The sequence below is a fragment of the Lagenorhynchus albirostris genome, chromosome 5 (genome assembly GCF_949774975.1).
Source record: "Lagenorhynchus albirostris chromosome 5, mLagAlb1.1, whole genome shotgun sequence".
Classification (NCBI taxonomy): domain Eukaryota; kingdom Metazoa; phylum Chordata; class Mammalia; order Artiodactyla; family Delphinidae; genus Lagenorhynchus; species Lagenorhynchus albirostris.
In genome coordinates, this window is record NC_083099.1 from 67775662 (window position 1) to 67799028 (window position 23367).

Genomic DNA, 23367 nt, shown 5'->3' on the forward strand with positions numbered 1-23367 from the left:
ACATATACGTGTTAATATACGATATTTGTTTTTCTCTTTCTGAATTACTTCACTCTGTATGACAGTCTCTAGGTCCATCCATGTCTCTACAAATGACCCAATTTCATTCCTTTTTATGGCTGAGTAATATTCCATTGTATATACGTACCACATCTTCTTTATCCATTCATCTGTCAATGGACACTTAGGTTGCTTCCATGTCCTGGCTATAGTAAAAGTGCCACAATGAACATTGGGGTGCATGTGTTTTTTGAATTATGGTTTTCTCTGGGTATATGCCCAGTAGTGGGATTGCTGGGTCATATGGTGATTCTAGTTTTAGTCTTTTAAGGAACCTCCATAATGTTCTCCACAGTGGCTGTATCAATTTACATTCCCACCAACAGTGCAAGAGGGTTCCCTTTTCTCCACACTCTCTCCAGCATTTATTGTTTGTAGACTTTTTGATGATGGCCATTCTGACAGGTGTGAGGTGATACCTCATTGTAGTTTTGATTTGCATTTCTTTAATAATTAGTGATGTTGAGCAGCTTTTCATGTGCCTCTTGGCCATCTGTGTGTCCTCTTTGGAGAAATGACTATTGAGGTCTTCTGCCCATTTTTTGATTTGGTTGTTTGTTTCTTTGCTGTTGAGCTGCATGAGCTGTTTATATATTTTGGAGATTAATCCTTTGTCTGTTGATTCATTTGCAAATATTTTCTCCCATTCTGAGGGTTGTCTTTTCGTCTTGTTTATGGTTTCCTTTGCTGTGCAAAAGCTTTTAAGTTTCATTAGGTCCCATTTGCTTATTTTTATTTTCATTTCCATTACTCTAGGAGGTGGGTCAAAAAAGATCTTGCCGTGATTTATGTCAAAGAGAGTTCTTCCTATGTTTTCCTCTAAGAGTTTTATAGCATCCCATCTTACATTTAGGTCTTTAATCCATTTTGAGTTTATTTTGGTGTATGGTGTTTGGGAGTGTTGTAATTTCATTCTTTTACATGTAGCTGTCCAGTTTCCCAGCACCAGTTATTGAAGAGGCTGTCTTTTCGCCATTGTATATCCTTGCCTCCTTTGTCATAGATTAGTTGACCATACGTGCGTGGGTTTATCTCTGGGACTGTAACTCTTACATAAATATTCCAAGCAGAAATCTGAGTGACTCCGAGTGAAGGATACTTAAGAAAGTGGGTAAATCTCAAGACAGATTGACTGGTTTCACATCTGAGAGCTCTGTCACTTACTACCCTGAGCACTTCATCTTGTGGAGCTTCAGTTTCCTCATCTGTAAAATATGTGTAAAACATGGGATAATAATTCCACTTAACTCATGAGAATTAAATGAGTAAATATGTACAAAACACTTAAACACCATGAGGAACGTAGTAAGACTCAGAGAGAACTTAGTGGTAGTAGCAGAGGAGGAGGAGTGATAGTAGTAGTAGTAACAGCTAAGATTCTTCTCCCAGAGGATTAAAATATGGATGCTAAATAGGGTTCAGACTTTTTTAATCTTGATGGTCACCATTATTTTATTGAAATTGATATGTCTTCAGTTTCATATCACGGTGAGCAAAACTGCCTCCTGTGATAAAACATTAATCACATTTAATCACCCCAGTGTTTTAAGTCGTAATTTCTGATATGGTTTAGACAGATACATTATCAAAGTTATTTTTATATATTTTAAACTCACTTTAAAAACCAGCAAAGCATTATTGATGAATCTTCTAAAGTTACCGTGGTATGCTTTCCATATAGATGGTAAAACCCATCACTAAAGATCTCCATTACTGTGTACTTTCTTCTCTTAGCATTACCATGTCTGCTTAAAAAACTATTAAGACAGGGATTGTTATAGATTGAAACTTTCCTCAAACACATTTTTGACCCAACTTTAATAAATAACTCCTGGTTCACTTTAAATTAACTGAAACTCTGTATACTTTTCCCTATTATTTGGATCAAGAATTACTGAATATTAAAATTATACCTTTCTGCTAAGCCCAATGCTTCCTTGGTATGTAATGGTGAGGTCAGGTTTTCTTAGAATTGAGATGCTCTTGATTATAATTTTATTTATTTGTCATTATTTGTCATTACTTGTCATTATTTGTCATTACTCCCTAAAAGGGAGTACTTAATGAAATCATAGAATTGAAAGTTTATGTTTCCTTAATTGAGCTCTACACAGCGTAATTTAGCTAAATTTGGATTGAGTTCTAGCTTCTCTACGTTTCACACTTCCTAGCTTTTCAAGTACTGTGGCTAATATTTGTTGACACTGTTGTCTACCTGATTAGCCAACTTTGTATTTATTTGTCTCACCTGCCCTTGTCAGCCTTGGCTGGAGCTTTTAGGGAGCTCTCTCCTAAGTTATGGAATCTTGGACCTCAGAGGAATCTTGACACTTTGTGTCAGAGCATAACACATTCTAGTAAACTCTTTGCAGGCTGTCTTTCTAGGTTGTGGGTTTTAATGCTTTATTTTTACGTTTTGTTCGTTATAAGGTATGAGTATATTTTACCTCCACTCCCTTTCTAGGATCATTTGGAAGACAAAAGAAGTGAACTATTTTATATCTAACAAAACCTGGTTTTGAGAAAAACGTGATGCTGAATACATTCTTAAGGTGAAAAGATGGTGCTTTAATTTAACATTAGAATCCAAATATCTTCTTGACCTCAAATGGAGCCCATTCAATCAATTGTGTTTAATTCTAGCATAAAACAAACCATCATTCTTTGAGGTGAGGCAGGTGGTAGAAGACTAAAAAATGACAGGCATTTCTCCCTCAGGCAGTGCTTGTTTAAAAGTCACTATTCTGCCAATATTTGGGGATAAAAATGTAGTACTGTCTGCTGGAGCATAATCCAATGGATGCTTTGCAAAGCCAGGGTCATGAAGAAAGCTGTTTTCTTTTCCCAGGAGGGGCTTTAGAGCGTTCAGAAAGCTCTTCCATGAAGCCTGAGGTGAAAGGTTATATTAGCTGAGGAAACTATATATGCTGCCTGAAATAATTTGGATTTGTAGGTTTGGTCTGGCAAATCTGTATGAAGAAAAAAAAACCAAAAAAAAAACAGTTATCTCATTTTTTTGAAAGCAATCTCATGGCATTATTTTTACATAGTATTGTAGATGAGAATGGTCATCCCTAGAAAAATGTTAGAACTGGTGCACCATTTACGTTTGATCATCAGATTCAATCTCCTCAATGTTATACAGATTTTACTTTATAGCAAACTAAGGTCCAGGTTGTTTAAGTACGTTGCCCAGGGGTAGATGGCAAATTAGTGGCAGTGTTGGGCCTTAAACCCCATGTTACCCAAGTCTAAGTTCAGAGTTCTTCTGCATTACTAGAATCCATTCACGAATCGAAGGAGCACTGAAGAATGTTTAATTCCCTAGCCTCCTCTAACAGTCAGTCAAGGATTATAAATATAATTTTCTTCAAATGAAATTTGGGCAAGTTATTGTTTCCTGTGACAAGGATCCATTTGAATTGAGGTAAATAAATTGATTATATGTTTCCAAAGTAACCTCTCCTATGCCTGATGTGGTCTGCATTCCCATTTTTTATTAATCTCTTGCCATATATTATTGACTATCGTTGCCATAAATTAGCTATTACAGATAGTAATATCTAAGAAAGGCGAGAAAAAGAACTTATAAAATTTCTCTTACACAGATACATTAGAGGAGAGAGATTTTCAGAAATGCAAATTATATCTATGTTCCTGTTTCATTGCACTGGTCATATGACTTGATTGGAATTCTTTTTTGATGTTAAATTATTTTACAGGAGAGTAATTACAGAGTCAACTTTAAGTAGGTATAAACCCAGGTTTATATTCAATATTAATTCAATATTAAGTTTTGTTTACAGTGATATATACTGATATACATTATTGCTGAGCTGATGAGAAGAAAATTCAGGCCCACAATATATTCAGAATTTAAGATCATTTAACAATGTAACCCAGGAAGGAAAAATAAAATGAAACTAAAGGAACTGCATTTATATAGTACGCTTTTAAAACAACGACCAGTCAGGAGAAATCCCTGTTCTTTACTGCCATTTTAATACTAATCATCAAAACTGAAGAAATAAATCAGTCTGTAGATGACTATGGGTATGCGAAAGAACTTACGGGAGGAGAAAAACAAACAACAAGGAAACCCTCTTTCTATATTTGGGAATGGTAGTTATACTTGCTCTTTCCTAATGCTGAAAGCAGGCAGTTTGAGATTCAGCCCCTGGTATCCCTACACTTACCATACCAGCTCCATGTTTTAGAACACCCCCCAGAGTGTTCTGTGATTACCCGGAGTATATTAAGTTTCTGTGACCAAGGTGTGTTTTATCCTTTCTGTGGGCAGATCAGCTAGTTTGTGATGAAGTTGAGTACATTTCAGCTACAGATGTTGGTAATTTTCTAGGATCCAGGCAGTGTCTTCTATTTCAAAGTTATTTTGTAGGAAATGAAGCATCTGTTCGAATTCAAAGGAAATCCACTGTTTTACTTTATCAGGCTTATAATAGATATCAGGCAAATCGTGTTCATTTTCACCTTTTATATGTTGTGGAGAAAAGACTGTCTCCTCTTTCAGACATGATAGGGTAGATATACAACACTGTTCATTCATTCACTGAGTCCCTATAGAGTATGTTAAGGTTATTCGAACATCAAGATACCTTATTGTTGGAAAGGGACAATCTACTTCCTATTCCATTTCAAATGTTCTAATAGCTTTTGTTGCATAAGAAACACATGAGACACAGAGGACCCCACAGAGTTCTTCTCAGGGCACTTTTTGGTACTCATACGAGTGTCATGTTTTAACTTTGGAGGCTATTTTACTTGTCGTCATAAATATGCATCTCATTAGCATCCCAGCAAAAGACAAATTTCTCCCTTCTCTGTTTACGGAACTACTGAAGTAAACAAAGGGTACAGGTACTGCTTCTTTCATCCCGCCAGCTTCACGTTGGTGGAAAAGAAGAAATAAATATTATTCACATTAACCTGGCACAGAGCTACCTTCATAGGCTGCAAAGTTCACAGTCATGAAAGGGCCCTGTGCTTTGTTTAATGTTCTGCTGCCGCCCTTATGAAACTCTTAATAATTTATGAACAAGAGGCCCTGTGTTTTCATTTTGCGATGGGCGCTGTGAATTATTTTGCTGGTCCTACCTACCTAACACTTGTTCTTCTTGGCTATGCTGGTCTGCCCTCTGCCTCTAATTGTACTTTGTCAACACGTCCACTGTCTTCAAATCAAAGAAATAAGCAAATAAGAAACTTTTTTGGTCGTTGTCAACTAAATGCTTTTAAAATTAACTTCAAATGTACGAATTCCTATGGTAGGTTTATGATATAACTTTTTAATAAGGCCATGGAAAGTCTGCAAGAAGATTTCTAATCATACAATTCTTACTTTGGTGGGTTTGTCGCTGTGTGTTTCAGGCTAGTTAATTCAAAGTTAGTGTTGTTTTTATGCGTTTTTTTTTTAAAGCCAATTGAGTATACTACTTAGCTTTTGTTTCTTTAAAGTAAAATTTGAGGAAAGCTTAAAATGAAATATGTTTTCCCATTTTTATCTTGAATAGTCAGCAGCTCTTTGCCCAAACCTGAGAAATCTAGTTTTACATTATATAAATTGAGGCGTCAGCCCTGGAAGCAAATCCTATTGGGAAGAAAATATTTCAGCCGAACTTTTTTGGGATTAAAAATTATGGCATGTAAAAGCATAGCCATCAACACCTATTAATGGCTTGAAATACAGTTTCTGCTTCTTTGGTGCCACCCCGTATGTTCAGTCTCACTGCTGTCCCAGGGACGTCGTCTTTGTACCCCTGAGGTAAATGGAGTTTCCATTTCTCTTATGTCCTTCGAGCAGCACTGAGTGTTTACTCACTGGCTTTTAAAGCTGGGTCCCCAAACTTTTCTCTTTACATTTATTGGAAAAAAAAATTCAAAGGGCCATGTTTCTTTGTTCTCCTCCAAGCGCACAATTAGCTGAAGTTCCATTCTGTGTAGCTAGAAGGAGGAGGAAAGGGTTGGCCCAACAGGCTTTTTACTGCCTGTGAGAAAGTGCCTGGCGAATTTCTTTGTCCCCTTTGTCAGGGGCGGCTGCCTCCCTAATTGTACTGCTCTAGGGAAGCACGTGCCTCTGGGAGCATTATCTGATTCCTACAGGACGCTCAGGAGTGCTTTGTATACTGACCCTTAACTTGAACACAAATAATAATTTCAATCCCCTTTCTAGGCTGTTGCCGCAGGCTTGGACACCTAAGAGCTTTCATTCAGCCAGGGGTGTGGACGCCTTCGTCCGGGCCTCAGGTTTTAGTTTTGTCTTTCACAGCTGTCTCACCTGCAGTTTGCCTCACCTGTCAAGAGGGGAAGCTAAAGATGGAGGACAGGCCTAGGAGCTGTGGAAGTCAGAGGGGAGAGAAGGCGAGACTAACAGCTGCTCTTGTCAGCAGGGGGATAAGTGTAAAGAGATTAATAGTTATTTGAAGAGCAAATGGGGACATGGCATTCGGCAGTGGAATGTGAATGCATACATGTAATGGAATGGGCATGCAACCGTTAACATTTAGACAGATGCTCTCTGGACTGAATGGAATGGCAGAGTCCTTTCTCCTCCCCATGTGAAATACTTAAAGTTTAGTAAAATCATTTTCTTACGCTTAAAGTTGAATTAAAATTGTTTTCAAGCATCCATTTCTTTGTGAGTTTGTTCTTCTCTGTAGTTTGACTTAATCTGGGACTCTGTTATGTTTCAGTTGAAGAGCCAGACTCCTCATTTCCTTTATAAAATATGTACCCACAGGACTGCCTTCTTTTTGCTTTTCATTTGTTTTTCTGTTGCTAACTTGAAGAAACAGTGAGGTTTCCACGTGTCAGAAGATTTCACAAAGGGAAAATGGTACACAGGCTGGTGGCCCCTTCTGGAAATGTGTCCAATTTGACTCAGGAATGACTTGAATTATCTTATCAGGCTGACAGGTGTGATGGTGTTGGCAGGGTCCTGGACTTGGAATCGGAAGATTTGGTTTCAAAATCCCTACTCTTTGCTTATTAGCCGATGCTTGAGCAAATCACTTCCCCTCTCTGATAGTAATACAGTAAAGATTTTTTGCCGATGAAATGAGAAGTTAAATCATTCTTCCCATAAACATCTTATTGAATACCTACTTGGTGCCGGTTTTCCTAGAAGAAATAAAACACCTGGCAGAGAAGCTATATGAATTAATGTACTTCTGAATTATTTCAAACATAGAGTCTTAATCATAACTAGATGATATTTCTCTTACACATGTTCTACTTTAGAAAATAGTAAACTGCTACAAAGAAAATGAAAAAACAGATGAAAAATTAGGCTGTTTGGATGGTCTGCTAGCATGTAACCTTTTAAAATATATAGTTGCCTCTCCCTATCCCTGCTACTCATTTCCCTCCAGTCTTCATGAACCCAGTCCCTGGGGGCAAGTCGGTACCCTGAGACAGAATTTAGAATGATGACTAAAAGGAAATTTGGGGGACAACTGATTTTTCTCAGTAAACAACAATTTGATGCTTAAGTCTCCTCTAGAACATATCTATCTAGTGGTCTTTTTCATTCTGAATACCAAGACAGAAGAAGAAGAAAAAAAAAAGAGTAGCAGTCAGTATTCATTTATTTTAAAGAATTCATAAGCAGCTACAGAGCACTGGTACTTCTTGCCCAGTTTGCGAATGAGCACATAATCCACTTTCAAATGCTCTCGGGGAGACCGCAGTCTCCAAAGGTTGCCCATGAAGCTGTGTGAACTGTGCAGGTCATTACAAAACATGCACACACCTGGGGTTTCTCCTGGAGTTTCGAACTATGCATGACAAATCAGTCATTTTCCCTTGAGCGTGAAGTGTTGCAGACGTGAGGTGGAACTCTGTAGAAGGCACTCACCAAATGATGCCTTTTTGGCAGCAAGGATCTGCAGCTTAAATGGCTAACGTGGGGGGTTTCTGGGTGTCCCGCAGCCACAGTACACGAACCTGGGGCTCCTGAACAGCATGGACCAGCAGATCCAGAACGGCTCCTCGTCCACCAGTCCCTACAACACAGACCACGCCCAGAATAGCGTCACGGCGCCCTCGCCCTACGCACAGCCCAGCTCCACCTTCGACGCCCTCTCGCCTTCGCCCGCCATCCCCTCCAACACCGACTACCCGGGCCCACACAGCTTTGATGTGTCCTTCCAGCAGTCCAGCACCGCCAAGTCCGCCACCTGGACGGTAAGAGCACCGGGCACCCATGTGTCCTTGAACCTGATCCCCAAGTACAAGGGTCTTCTCCATCACCCCTCCCCCACCCCGGCTCTCTCCCCCATCAAAGCTTAGAGCTCCATATTGAATGGTGCAAAATTTCTCCCAGTCCTCTAAGGACATTTTGGTTTGAAATATTCAACACTGACCCAGAGACAGAGAAAGTGCCATTTAGTAGGAACAGCCCTGATCTGGGAACCAAACTGCGTTCTGGCTGGCTCCTAGCAATTTCAGTTGATGCGTTCTAGCCTGCCTCACACTGTTGGGAGGTCCTTTGTGTGAAGGATTTTTTTTTGGAAAAACGTAAAGCATTACGCCAATGGAAAATACCGTAATCATAGGATATGTGTTTGCAGTCTGCAGAATGTAGGCGTTACCAGTCTCATTATTTTGAAAAAGTAAATGACCCAGTAAGGTGTGATTAAAAAAAAAAAAGAATAAAATCACAAACACAGTGTAAAAAGAAATTAAGATCTCATCTATTAAGGAAGGGTTAAATTTGTGCATGTGGGTTCTATAACATGAATCATAATTTATTGATACATATATATCTATTACATGTAGAAGCAAGTTTCCCTCCCCAAATCCTCCTAAACTACACATTAGGGGCCTAAATTAGTTTCAAAGAGATTCTGATGAAAAATGTTGAAAAAAATCTTATGTATAACTTTTCTAAGAAAACATGGAAATACTTTTAAAAATTAAAAAAGCTACAAGAATGTTGATTCTATTTCAGAGTTTATTTTATTATAACATGAATAAAGCTTAAATATAAGGGCGGAAACCTATAAGACTGGTTTTAACTGGTTGATCAAAGAATGCCCAAGACCAAAGTGACACACATTTTGTCAAAGAATTTAATGTTTGCTGAGATTATAGAAATGCTTCCAAACGTCATCGTCTTGTTGAGAAGTAGCTTTCAAATTGTTTTAACAGATTTTTCCCTCTTTGGCAAATAGGTTTCTTTGGAAATCATTTCTGTTTGTATGTTACAGTATCCAGGCTTTTCTCCAGTTGTACAGTTTATAAAATAATCTGCATTAGTAACACTAAATTCCAACATAATTTCACACGTGTCCCCTCATTTTGACCTCACTTTTTTTGTGAGCTAGGTAGGGCACATTTCACAACTCCCATTTTACTAGTGAGGAAAGCTGAAAAAACATGGGGATTCGGTGGCACCCCTAAAGTTACAGAGACTTTTGTGTAGCTGGTCCTATTTCTGATTCTGCCACCCTCCTCCCACTAGATTATGTCCTTTCTTTTTCTTTTCACCATTTCACATCAGGGTGTCCCATAATTGTCTAAAAATTTATCTTAGCGCGTTTCTTCCATAGTTGGAGAAGCGGTTCTGTCATGGTTCGTATTTCAACCATAAAGTAGAAGTGTTAGCTTAAAACTTGATCTCTCTTCCATGTGCTTTTTTTAGTCAATTGTGTCATACTATTTAGTGTCTTTTATATTAATAATTGTGGAGGTGGACACTCCAGGTGAGTAAACTTAAAGATATATTGGTTGATTGATCCAAGTAATAGCTTGCTGAAGAACCACTAAAATAACCATTTTATAAATGGATCACTGATGTGTTTTTGAATAGGGGTCACACCAACTGGATGTTTACAATCACTGAACTTCAAAGCTAACAGTTTTTCATCTGACATTTGCAGAGCTCTACTATATTAAGAGTGAGCACATCTGAGGGATAATGGGCATGTTGGGGCCACTAAATGAAGAATCACTGCCCTCCTAAAATGGCTTAAGAACCTTGGGGGTGGAGCATGATGGAACATCAATCTTTCTTCCTCCCCCCTCCCTCCCCACCTCCTCATACAGAAGTCTTAACGCTTTTTTTCAGTTTTACTGCAGTTCTGAACCATCTTCCATCAAATCCCCTCTCTCAGAGAGGTACACTGTCTCAAAAAAAAAAAAAACGGTTGGGGATACCTACATAAGTGGTAGGTTAAATGTAAAGAAAATGGGGCTTCCCTGGTGGCGCAGTGGTTAGGAATCCGCCTGCCAGTGCGGGGGACACGGGTTCAAGCCCTGGTCCAGGAAGATCCCACGTGCCGCAGGGCAACTAAGCCCGTGTGCCACAACGACTGAGCCTGTGCTCTAGGGCCTGCGAGCCACAACTACTGAGCCCGTGAGCCACAACTGCTGAGCCTGTATGCCGCAACTACTGAAGCCCGCGCCTAGAGCCCATTCTCCACAACAAGAGAAGCCACTGAAATGAGAAGACCGTGCACCGCAACGAAGAGTAGCCCCCGCTTGCCACAACTAGAGAAAGCCAGCACGAAGCAACAAAGACCCAATGCAGCCAAAAATAAATAAATAAATAAATAAATTAATTAATAAAAAAAAGTAAAGAGGGGCTTCCCTGGTGGCGCAGTGGTTGAGAATCCACCTGCCGATGCAGGGGACATGGGTTCGTGCCCCAGTCCGGGAATATCCCACATGCCGCGGAGCGGCTGGACCCGTGAGCCACAGCCGCTGAGCCTGCGCGTCCGGAGCCTGTGCTCCACAACGGGAGAGGCCACAACAGTGAGAGGCCCACATATCGAAAAAAAAAAAAAAAAAAAAAGTAAAGAAAATGTTTTGTAGAGTACCTTAGTAAAATTTCCTTACATGTGACAGCAGTGGTATCAGGACCCTGAAAAAGGGGTAGGCACTGTGGTGATGGGAAAGAGCATCTCTTGAGAGCCAGAAAACCTGGATTCTCACTGTGATCATCCTCGTGACCTGAGCCAAGTTACTTCATCTTTCTAGAATTCAGTCTGTGCCTCTGATGAGGATGAATGGGGTGAAAACTACTTCTTCTTTTCCTTAAGATGAGATAGTATTATTAATCAACATAGTTTTTAGAAGAACTTAGCTTCTAATCAGTTCATTTGCCTGCCATTAATAAGTGACCTTGGTTAAGCTGGTTTGCCTTTCTTGGGTTTCTGTTCAGTTGTCTACAGTGTATGCTATAGATATTACAGAATAAAATGATTGAATTAGATGTCCATTCCATCCTACTAGCGTATCACATGGTATTTATATTTTTATTCATGTTCTTTCTTGTTCGCAATTAGACTTATTTTAGGCCCAGCTACATTTCATCTAAATCCAGCACATTTGAACCCTTGTTTGAGTAACTCCTGAGATCACCTAAAAATATGTAAATTCTTAACCATGGACACCAGTGTCTTATACATAGCAGCACCTAACTCTTCGAGCCAAATTATATATCCTCACACATATACACAGACCTCACATTTTTAAGTGTTCTCTCATGCGACTTGGAGCCTCAGAACCGAGGCCGTTACCCCGTTTTAGAAATGAGGAAACTTCGAGAAGTAAAGGTTACATGGCTGATCACCAGCCAAGGAAATAGAGGAACCCAGGCCTCCCTCCTTCCCAGTTCAAGTCTCTCCACCATCTTATCTAGACTGTCTTTCTCTTGATTGACAGAAGGCGATACAGACACTCACAGGCCCTGTGTAGTATGGAGTGAAGCCACCTGACAAAGGACAGATTTTTTTTTTTTTTTTTTTCTTTTGCGGTACGCGGGCCTCTCACTGTTGTGGCCTCACAGGCTCCGGATGCGCAGGCTCAGCAGCCATGGCTCACGGGCCCAGCCGCTCCGCAACACGTGGGATCCTCCCGGACCGGGGCATGAACCCGCGTCCCCTGCATCGGCAGGCGGACTCTCAACCACTGCGCCACCAGGGAAGCCCCAAAGGACAGTTTTTATGCTACATTATACAACACCTATTTCTTAGGCATCTGTGCATTTTAAAGCAATTTTTCAAAATAAAAACAGTATATTTTAAAAACTGCCCACAAACGCAGCTGTCATTAGGAAGGGTCACATGTACCTCATATTCTTCTGGTAATTCTTTAGTAAAAATTTTGTTAGTACCATTTTATCACTTGTCATCCTTTTGTGTTGTTTGCTCTTTTAATTTCTGGTTTTACTAAGAGTCACTGCCAAAATATAATTAATATATTTAAAGTATATACACATATTTCCTTTGTTTTCTGTTTCCAATAATGAATGTGTGTTCCCAGTTCCATAAAAATATGGTATCTATTTTAAAATTCTTCCAATGAAATAAAGTGAAGAGCAATGACATTCTTCCATATTCTCTCTTTCACACACACACACACACACACACACACACACACACACACACACACACACACACAGTCACACCCAACCTAACACGGAATTTAGGGCTTGGGTTTCAGATTTTCTTATTTCCACAGTGTAATTGTTACTTACTGATAGAGGCCTAACATTTAATATAATAAAGTGCTGGTCTAGCATTATAGCTGGAACTCATCAGCCACAGGCCAGTTGACAGTATGGTAATTTGGAAATGGCAAGAAACTGAAGTGCAGATTTCAACCCTGAAATTTACTAGCAGCATCTGGGAGCTGCTCAGAGAGTTCAATCTCTTTGAACTTGACTTTTTCCACCTACAAATAGGGATGTTCATACTTTCCTTATCGTGAGGATTACATGCCACAGGTAGGTGCACGTATCAGCACCTGGCTAGTCATAGGCATACATGTGTTTACTGAGTCTGAATTTGAATCCCTTTGCTTCACGAGCTTATTATAGTTTTGTTGAGGGTTCAGTTACGCCGCAAGTAATAATTGGAGAGAATGCAAAGCAAAATGTCTTCTACTTTTGTTTTTTCTTAGTGCTTTTGGGCTATTAGCATGCATACTCCAGCCCCACAGGACTGTGATATTATCCACTACTCAAATATGTGAATAGTTGGCATAGGATGCTATCAGGCCCTCCCATATGCAGACTTCTGCAGGTTGGCCAGGCTGCTTTCCTAAGTCTGTCCAAGCAGGTATAGGCTCTCCTTGCCGGCACTAGGAAAGGTCTTTTCCAGCTTTAAGAACCTGCTGAATTCCAGCATTTATTTCTCATTTATGGGGATGTCCTTTTTTTTTTTTTTTTTAATTCTCCGTGTTAAATAAAGAATAGCAGTGGTTTTGTGGTGGCAAAAGTACTGGAGGCAACCTACACAATCGCCAGTTGGGAACTGGTTCCATAAATTGTGGCATATCCACATGACAGAATACTCGATGGCCATTCCGAAGAATCATAGGTACCGATCTGGAATGCTTTTGGAGTTGCTGGTGAGGATGAGATAAGCCTTCTACGGCACCTCCTTGAGCTTTGAGAGGACTGGTAAGGACACTACTTCTGCGGGCAAAGTACTTTCTTTTGCTGGACTCCAGGGACAAGGCTTTTTTTGTGTGTGAATATAGATCAATCCGTCTTGATTGTCAGTGTCACACACCTTTGACAGTTTGAGCGCTGTTTTCTCCACAACCCAGGACACACAGTATAATCTGTGTGCAAATACTGGGAAAATCCTCAGGTTAGTGTTTTTCTGTTGTGCTCTCCGTCTGAGATAATGACCCTGGACTTTGGACATACATCCCTTTTTGCTCTTGTGATTTTTTTCTCTTCATAGATGTCAAGGTCTTGTAGTGCAGGCACCTGGACCTAGTGCTCAGAGCCATGTCCAGCATATAATAGGCCCTTAGTAAATATGAAAAAACTTTTTTTTCTCCTCGTGGCCAAAGGAAATAATTGCAGTCCCAAGCAGTATCCCTCCATTCTGACCTTGACTGTTAACTGTCCATTAATTCGATGCCATTTGCCTCCACCCGTGATTTAGAGAGCCCTCTTTGCCTTTCCTAATCATGCCAGCCTCATGTCGTGTTCAGAGCTTTGAAGATTCTGACTTGAGCAAGTGGAGATTAGGGAGGTGGCATTTGAAAGGGGAACAGCCAGTTCTCCGGAGAGTTTCATTGATCCCAGCATATCGGGTCTTGCAAGCTCGCTCCCCTTGGCTCTTCCACAGGCGAGCTGAGATGCCTGCCTGTGGCCCACCCTCCCTGTCATCAGGTTACCTGTAATGTAAGACTTCCAGAAGAAGACTGCCAGCTCTGCAGAAATCTAATGCAAGCCAGCCCATTGCGTGGCCCTCTGGAATTTGGGGACTCTTAAGAATAGCCCATCAAAGGACATGATGTACAGACAAACTTTTCCATGGTGAATATGATTTATCAGCTTCCTTGCACAAAGGAAACGCTTCTCTCACCAACGCTTGAGCCTTTACTGGGGCTGGTCTTAACTGAGTGGCTGTTAGGTTTCATTGCTGAGGGACAGAAGTCAGTAGACTTATCTCTTGCCAGTGGTACATTTGTTAATCATAACAGGGTTATTTTCACTTCTTGCCAGAGCTATCCTCTAAATCTCCAGAGATACATAAAGAAGTGTCTTTTTGTGCTCCTCCCATGATAAAGAAAATAATAACATTGAGCATTGTCACCTGTTATCCAAGCTATTTCTTAGTTGATGAGAGTATTGAGGAAGAATGTCCTAAATAAAGGGTTTGGAGATTCTTGGGGACGGTTCATGTTACTTATTTAACTCTAGGTTTTGGACTTTAAAGTGAATTTCAATTGTAAGCCATGCTGTAGGGGTGTTGTCCCCACATCCAGAGCAGAATAACTTAGCAAGTTTGCCCTAACTTGTTTGAATTAACTCTAGGTTAATGTATTCGTGATAAGGCGGTTTCACCTAATCTGATGTTTAGGGCCCTCCCAGACTGTGCTCAGTGATTTCCTGAATCCACGGTAGAGTTTCCATTTAAAGGAAAAAAATTTATATTTATTTATTTATTGCATGTAATGTTATGAGAACTGACCACTGATTAAGAAGAAATAAATAGCAAATTTAACTAAACTCGCCTTTCTTTTTCTACTACAGAAAGAATAACAGCAACCCCCCCTTTTTCCCTTCTTTTTCTTTGTCCTGTTCCTCTTCCTCTTTCTCCTTCTCCTTCACTTATATTATTACTCATAGTAGTCAATTTCATTTTGTAGATATTACCAGCCACCTGGTATTTTGTTTTTCCACTGTGGCTTTGGTTTCCCAGAAGGGTGGATTATTATGAGGAGGATTGTGGTATAAATAAATTACCATGGAAATTTCCATCAAGAGCAGGGATCCGATCATCAGGCCCATTTCCCTAAAAAATCACGTCCACTAATAATGGACTACCTTGAAGGTGGCAAACCCAAATATCTGTGGCACTAGGGGGTAGTGTAAATGAGTCAAATGGTGGGGATGGGGACAGTGGCAAAATGAGCTTACACACCTTCTCTGCAAGGGAATCTGCTCTGCAACTCCACCCTGGTGTCATGGGGGAAGGTAGGGCTGGAGTTAAAAGATGAATTTTTCAAGAGCATCTAGAAACCTGGATTTGCATGTAAGATCTCCAGATCTTTAAGTGATATATTCATTTAAAAAAAAAAAAGTTGTAAAACCCACAGACCAAACAAAACAATAGTCAGACTGAAGGCTGTCTTTGCAGTATATTTAACAGTGACAAGGGACAGTTCCTTAAAATTTAAATAAAATAACTGGAAACTAGAGCAAGCATCTAAGGGGAAAGTTATGAATAAATATATTCCATTTGGAAATAATAATTCTCTGTTCCTTTCAAAAGTCCTGTAGATTGACTGCCCCCTCCCACCCCCTGCAATAAACTAAGCAATACATTATCAAAGTAGATCTTTCTCAGTTTGTTTTCATGCAGTTAATGACCTTCCTACCTTCATATTCCTGTAAAATTTATTTTATAAAATATAATGATCTGTGCGTTGGATCCTTGGCATAAGGAAAGAATCTTCTTTGTTTTATTTATTTTTTTATTTTTAAAATTTTTATTTATTTATTTACTTATTTATTTTTGGCTGCATTGGGTCTTCATTGCTGTGTGTGGGCTTTCTCTAGTTGGGGCAAACAGGGGCTACTCTTCGTTGCGATGCGCAGGCTTCTCCTTACGGTGGATTCTCTTGTTGCAGAGCACAGGGTCTAGGCACGCAGGCTTCAATAGTTGTGGTGCACGGGCTCAGTCGTTGTGGCTCATGGGCTCTAGAGCACAGGCTTAGTAGTCGTGGCGCATGGGCTTAGTTGCCCCACCGCATGTGGGATCTTCGCGGACCAGGGCTCGAACCGCGTCCTCTGCATTGGCAGGCGGATTCTAACACTGCCACCAAGGAAACCCTGTTTTGTTTTAATACTTAGAGAATTAATACTTAATACTTAGAGAATTTATGAAACTCCATAACTTAACTAAAATTGGCCAAAGCTGTACCCAGAAAAGGCAGTGAGATTGAAAGTGCTTCGAATCAGTTTTCTCAGCTCACTAACCAGTGGCTCATTTGTAATTAGCACGTAGAGGGTGTGGCAGAACAAAAATCACCAGAAAATTGAGGTATAGACAGAGAATAATGTCATTGTATTTTTCTTGAGCCATTAAAAGAATACTATATATCATTCAGTTTGACAGAGATTTCTTCAAGTCAGCCCTGAATGATGGGTGTCATTTATTGCTCTCAGTGTCTTCCCATATGTGAGCTTTACACCTTCTCCTGTTTGCATTCCCTGATGTTAACCATTTCCATAGTGTGATCAAGTCTTGTAACTGTCCCCACCCCCTCTGGTGGAGAAGGGAATATGTATTTTTCTCATGAGAGGTATTTAGCAATCAGCTGTCATGTCATGGGTAAAAGCAACTACATATGAAATAAATCCTCATGGTTTTATAGCAGCAGCAATTAGTATGTCTGTTAGGTCACTGGAGCCTGAAGGAGGCGTGAGATAACATAGCTTTCTGTTCAACAGCTTCTAATTTTTTGAAATTAAAGTTTATTGTAGAACAGAAAGGAAAATCTTAGACTCTTTGAAGCCCTGCAGATGTTTTGTAGACGTGGAATGGTTTTTAGAACAAGGGGTCCTGTAATTAGGCACACAGGGGCCTAAAGGTACTGATCTTAGCAGCCATCTCTCCTGTGGTTTTTAATAAAGATTACGACCCCATCATCAGGCTGCCCTCAGCTGAAATTTAAAGGAAATTGAGAGTAGCCGGAGACCCTAGGTCTAATTTACTGTGAGGTGAATTAGGGAGGGATTCTCACTTTATAAATAGAATCAGCCTTCTCATTTCACTTTGAATCTAATAATGAAGACTCATGATTTCTTGGTTAAAAAAATAAAACAGTATAATTTGCCACCTTGTTATTTTATGAGAAGGGTCTGAAGAATTGGAATGTAATTTCTAATTGTTTTATGCAGAGTTAATTCTGTGTCTTCAAGTTCATCAAACAGGTGTTCTTTTGTGGGTTACTCATTTAGTTTGCATTTTTGTTTTCCTCTTTATGCTGTTTTACCAGTATCATCTGCACTAAATCTTGTAGAAAATATAACAAATAAGATGAGGACACCATTTCAAAAGACTCCTCCTTTACTTGGAGTGGTTTCCAAGTTGTATTAATTCAAAACAATAATGATTGCTTACTTAAGGATCCTCATTTGAATTTGAGGAGTCATCTGACAGGCTCCTGAAGAGTGTGGCTCATTAAGTAGAACACAGAACTCAGAAGGACAACGTGTGGGCTCTAAAAAACTCTGTGTCTGGGGCAAGTGACTCTGTTTGTGCTCATCTGTTAAATGGGTATTGTAATATTTACTTGGTAGGATTGCTGTGAGACTTCATTAAAATTTACAAAGTACTTTGGGAGCCTGAGAGGTGAAACTCTAAAAACACAGTATGTTACTATCTTAGGATCCTGCATTTTTGTTTTTAGATTTACCTGCGTGAATAGTACATCATATCCATGCTTACAATTCAGGCAGTTTTTCGAGGTTTTCCATTTATAAGCAGACATGAAATGAAACAGTATAGATCTATAAGTCCCTAGAAATAAATGTAGGATAAATATATATGTTTTCATATGTGTGTACTTTTTTTTCTAATGTAAAATAATTTCTTCTTAAAACATGTTTAATTAGATCCTGTAATTGTTAATCAGATAATTTTTTTCTTAGAGTCTCAGTGCTTTATTGGTAATATTTCAGCAAACCAGTAACAGAGTTTTAAATTGCGATCATTTTGACTAGGTCATTAGGAGAAAAATTTACTTTTTATTAAAAATGCAAAAATACATACATGTATTTATATAAATACAAATGTTTTATGCTTGTTGAGTAACAAAGGAGTTAATTTACTATAATTTGGGCTTCAGAGCTATTCCTTCTTTCTCTCTCCCCCTTTGCTTACTTTTTTCCTTCTACTCTATCTGTTAATTTGAAATTTTATGAATCTAGAGCCCTAACATTAAACGTTATAAATTGCCTATCTCTCTCTCTTTTTTTTTTTTTTTACTACTTTGTATTCTTGGAAAAGCAAATTTCATTTTCCCATAAGAACAATGTTATAATTATAGATTACGTTTCTGAACAAGAAATTGTCATCAAGTAAGTCATAGATATGATTGTATGTCATAAAAGCAAAGTTCTATAAGCTACGGTAATTGTTTAAAACAGCAAAATGATTCTCATAGTTCTATAAAATTTGCTTAAATGTCTTGTATGCCTTGACATATGTGTGTTAAGTGTGTGTTAAGTTTACTTATAAAATCCTAACAGTTCTTTTTATAAACTTGACTTATCTAAAACTGATATGCTATTGTAATAAACATTTAAATTAACATTTGACAGACCAGAATTTTGATGCATTTGATATGTAACGATTTGAGAAGCCTATGTTTCTCAAAATAGGGGAATTAGAATGAATAGTTACAAAATGTATTCCTTTTGCTAAGAATTATATTCAAAAAATTTCTGTAGTATAGACCATTATTTATTTTAAGACAGTGAAACAATTTTAAAAGATATTATTACCAATTTTGCACTTAAGAAAAGAAAAGAAAAACTGGATCCTTTTGAATTTGAAAATAGAGTTTTGGTGTGTATTTACTATCCCTGCCTGCCACCGCACTCTTCGGAGTGGAATGGTCTTGAGAGGAAAAGTTTCCCCCAGAGCAGCTGGTTATGAGAAAGGCTAGGAGTGCTACTGGAGAGAGTTCCATTCCTTTGCATTAGTGATTGATAGTGGAGGTGTTTGAGGACACAAATTGTGTATTAGACCCAGGGTTTGGTGTTTCCCTCTAAACACTATCAATTCAAGTTTATCACCTACCCTCACTCTTCCAACCTTTCTGTATGAAACAATGGAATTAGTGGGGAAGGCCTTTGGGAAATGGTGTTTAGTTGGTAATTAGATAAAGCAGATTGCCCAACATGTAAAATACAAAGCATTTTCATAATAGAAATTTGGAATAACTTTTTTGTACTTCCGATGCATAGGAAATGTCTCCTGTTGTGATAATTAATAATTCCTTTTCTGAACTAATCCACATAGATAAGTAACCTCTTTTTCCTTTACTTATTCTCACGCCTAGCATATGTTGAAGTTATGCATGTATAAATAAATGCACACTCCTTTTAAATGCTTTAGTCTAACTTTATTCCCTTTGAGTTTAGGAAGACACTTGGCAAATAACTATTTTAATTAGCCTTTCAAGAGAAAATCATCAGCCTCTAAAAGTTACCATGGATAACTCGTTCTTTAGGCTTATATTGTCCTTTCATAATATTCACTGGTAATGGATTATGTTTTATGTTTATCTTCAAAGACTACAGCTTACACTTTTGTATATAATTGTACCAAAGGCATATCTTGCAGGTATTTATATTTTATGTCTGAGAATCATCATGTAATTTAACAAATAGGAACTCATTCATGAACATTTTGGTGCAAAAGTTGGAATGACAAGTGATGAGGAACTTGAGATCTAGGGAAGAAAAGATGTCTCATTCAGCAGCAGAACCAGAAGAAAATATAGACTTCTTCCTGTCTAGTTTCCTACTCATGAAACAATTAAATATTAGCTATTTGTATAAGTTTCTATAATGTATTCATATTTCAGAATTGATTTCTTGCCTAGCACTCCACAGTTCTCAGCTATAATGCTTTTCTTTGCATAAAAATTTTAGACATAGGTGTTACAAGGTGTAAGAATTGTGCTGGGAACAGTCTTTTTGTTAAGTTTTCATGGAATCTTCTCTCAGCCTTCACCCAAGTGTAATTATCCTCTTAGATACTTTGGGATTAGGAGTGGGAATAGAGAGAGGATACTCAAAAGAAAGAACAGGAGAGAGAGGAAGTGAAATGGTTTCTAAGAAAGTAGTGAGTGGATCCTTCTTTAAAGGAAAATGTGTACACTTTGAATTTGTAAGTTCAATGTTTTCTAAGACACTTTTGTAGTCCTGATAGTGTATTTTCATGATATGGACTTCTTTCTACTTTGAGGAAAAGAGCCAAAGCAATTCAAATGGAATGTTCAAATTCAGTCTAAAATCTTCACTTCATTGATTACTGCATTCGATAGTCTACTGGATGTTTTTCTTTGACGTATAAGAAAATACCTCTTATTTCCTTTAGTTGTCTTTTTAGGAGCGCTGACTAAGCTATGTCAGAAAAGGAGAGGAATGGGGACTTCTTACTTTCTTTTACCTAGCAAGTCTTATTTCTTTTTGAGAACTGGGCACTTACTTTAAAATTTACACAATACTAGATGGTCTTAGTCAATAAATATACGGTAAGTAAATATAATTCTATATACTTTTCTAAAATGCTTTGAAATTTCCTGGAAAGAAAATCTCTGTAATTATCTGCTTGTGTTTTAGTAAAATAAAATTAAGCAATAAAATTTTAAGGCCCTTTTCCCAGGATAGTAATGATGGTTTTATTTTGACAGATGTGAGGTTTAACTCGTTAGTTGGTGCCACAATGTAATAATTGAAACCGTATCTTCATGTAGAAGCATTTTTAAATTTTATACATTCTTTCTACCTGTTAGAAGTATTCTTTTATTACAGTTACTTTTGAATATAAGTTTTCCTTCCAACTAACTCAGAACACAGCCTAACTTCAAAGAACTTAGGTTGGATTCTGACATTCATCCTGTTTGCTTTTGAGGATCCTAGTAGGTATCCACATGTATATAGAAATGACCAGAGCTACTTGGATAGCTTTTGTCGCTGGTCTTAATAAAAGCGTCAGCCATGCTCAGCACATGGAGATCGCTTCAAGACAAGTTAATTAGAAGCAAGGGATTTTTCTTTTTTTAATTGGTTAGAAAATTTGTTTTGAAGTTGTCACTTGGGCATATGCTCGTGGGGCATAGGTCAGCTCTTAACGTATTGCTTTCTTAATTTGTTTGGCATTAGAATTTAGGCTTCAGAAACCAAAAATAATAATAATACTTTGAAACATTTAAGCAGAAGAGGGAATGATCTTTTTTTCCATAAATTCCTGATTTAAAATGAAAATATTATTTCAACTGCTAAATTACAATGAGATGTGATATAAAATATATAACCCTGTAAAATATGAGAGATACTTACAAGTGTATCTGTTTTAGTTACCTTGCAAGACTGAAAGTTACAAATATTGTGACCTATCTTAGCGTTTACCCATCCAACAAAGCTTTGCCTTTTTCTGAAAGAAGGGACTGTGGTTCTTGTACTAAAGAACAAGCAAAAGTGCCTAAGGAGGCAGAGTGGTGAGTGGAAAGAATTCAGGATTGGTGGTCAGATAGACCTGGGGTTGAATTCCACCTCTTTCTATCTACGTTGCCTTGGGCAGGACACTGTCTCCAGGGCAGTTTCTTCAACCCTAAAATGGGGATAATACATCTTTAGGTAGCAGGGTTATTGATAGGATTAGACATAATGAATGTACAGTGCATAACAGTGCCTGGTAAATGGTGATTTTTATTAGGATGAATCATGAATTTAGGATTAGAGTTTGGACTAAACCTGCCCTTCTCACAGATGCATCAGGAACTGCAGTAGGGAATCCAATCTATGGAGTACCTCTAGCTTCTGATGCCTTCCACGATGTGGAAGAGGTGATATATTAGAACAGTCCTTTAAAACTTTTACCCCAATTAGGAGCAGGGCAAAATGAATGTCTGCCTCGGGCATCCTGAGGCTATAATCTGAAGGGTTCCATAGAAAAAATATAATTTGTTTATTTTTTTGTAAAACTTGTTTCAATTTTGCATTTTAATACAAATATACATTTAAATATATTTATCTCCCTCTTTTAAAAAGCATCGTTAAAATTAAAATTCCAGGAAGATGAGTAATATTTATCTTGTGAGTTTGAGTTACACTCAGGCACACTGCCATTTATATTTCTGACGTACAAGTACCTTAACCATTTAAGCGGCACAATTTTGAGACACATTGATTTGCTCTGGGAGAGAGCCCTGGAGGTTAGTTATTTTTGCAGCTTCAACCCCAAAGGAACAAGGACGCATGCTCCGAAAGGGTGCTATTGTTAATCAGTGACCAGAGCTCCTTTTTTAGTGCTAGCTTTTCTGAAACCAGCCACATTCTAGACTTGTTGCGATGGCCCCAGAGGGCACAATTAGCACAAAAGGGAGGAAGTCCCTGGGTGGCAGATTCCAGCTCAGAAGGAAGAATGGCCAGGGTTCTACAGGGCTGGAATGCGCTACCTCCAGTGATAGTGAGCGCTCAGCCCCTGGAGCAAGTCAAGATAGAAATGAGACCCTTGGCTCAAGTTTTAGGTGAGAGAATGGATCAAGTGGCCTCTGAAGTTCCCTTTGAATGAAAAGTTCTGTGCACCCAGAAGAGAAGGCTTTTGTGTCCGGAAAGAAAGAAGAGGACAGCAGTTGACCCAGCGGTTGGTTAAGTGGGGAAAAGAGTACACTTTCCAGAGAGGCAGTGGGAACAGCTGAAGCAAAAACACAGAGGCCAGCCTGCTTTGCTCGCCTGGAGACAGGACTCTGCTATTCTGCCTGAAGCTGTGGTCACGGATAGGAAACAGCAGAAGTCAAGGCTCGAAAGGTAGGATGGGGCCAGCCTACGTAGGTTAAGGCATTTGGACTATATCCCACGGGCAGTGGGCTGACACTGAATACTTTTTGAGCACAGGAATCGTCATGCTCGGGACTGTAGATAAAACCCATTAATCCGGCAATGTATGGAGGTTGGTTGGAGGGGACCTGGCGGGAGGGAAGCAATTTGGAACATGCCACTGTAGTGCAGATACAAGATGGTGGGCTCGCTCCCTCAGTGACACGGTGCACTGATGTGGGGAGGACAGAAATGAGAGA

The 23367-nt window shown here is 38.9% G+C and overlaps 1 protein-coding gene across 3 annotated transcripts in view; it reads left to right on the forward strand.

Moving 5' to 3' along the window:
• The window catches only part of TP63 (tumor protein p63), a 267957-nt gene that overhangs the window by 129568 nt on the left and 115022 nt on the right, over positions 1–23367 (forward strand). For all 3 annotated transcript variants that reach the window (XM_060150266.1, XM_060150268.1, XM_060150267.1), the window contains one exon: positions 8008–8262. In XM_060150266.1, the coding sequence (XP_060006249.1) occupies positions 8008–8262 (255 nt within the window). The remainder of the gene's footprint in view (positions 1–8007; positions 8263–23367) is intronic.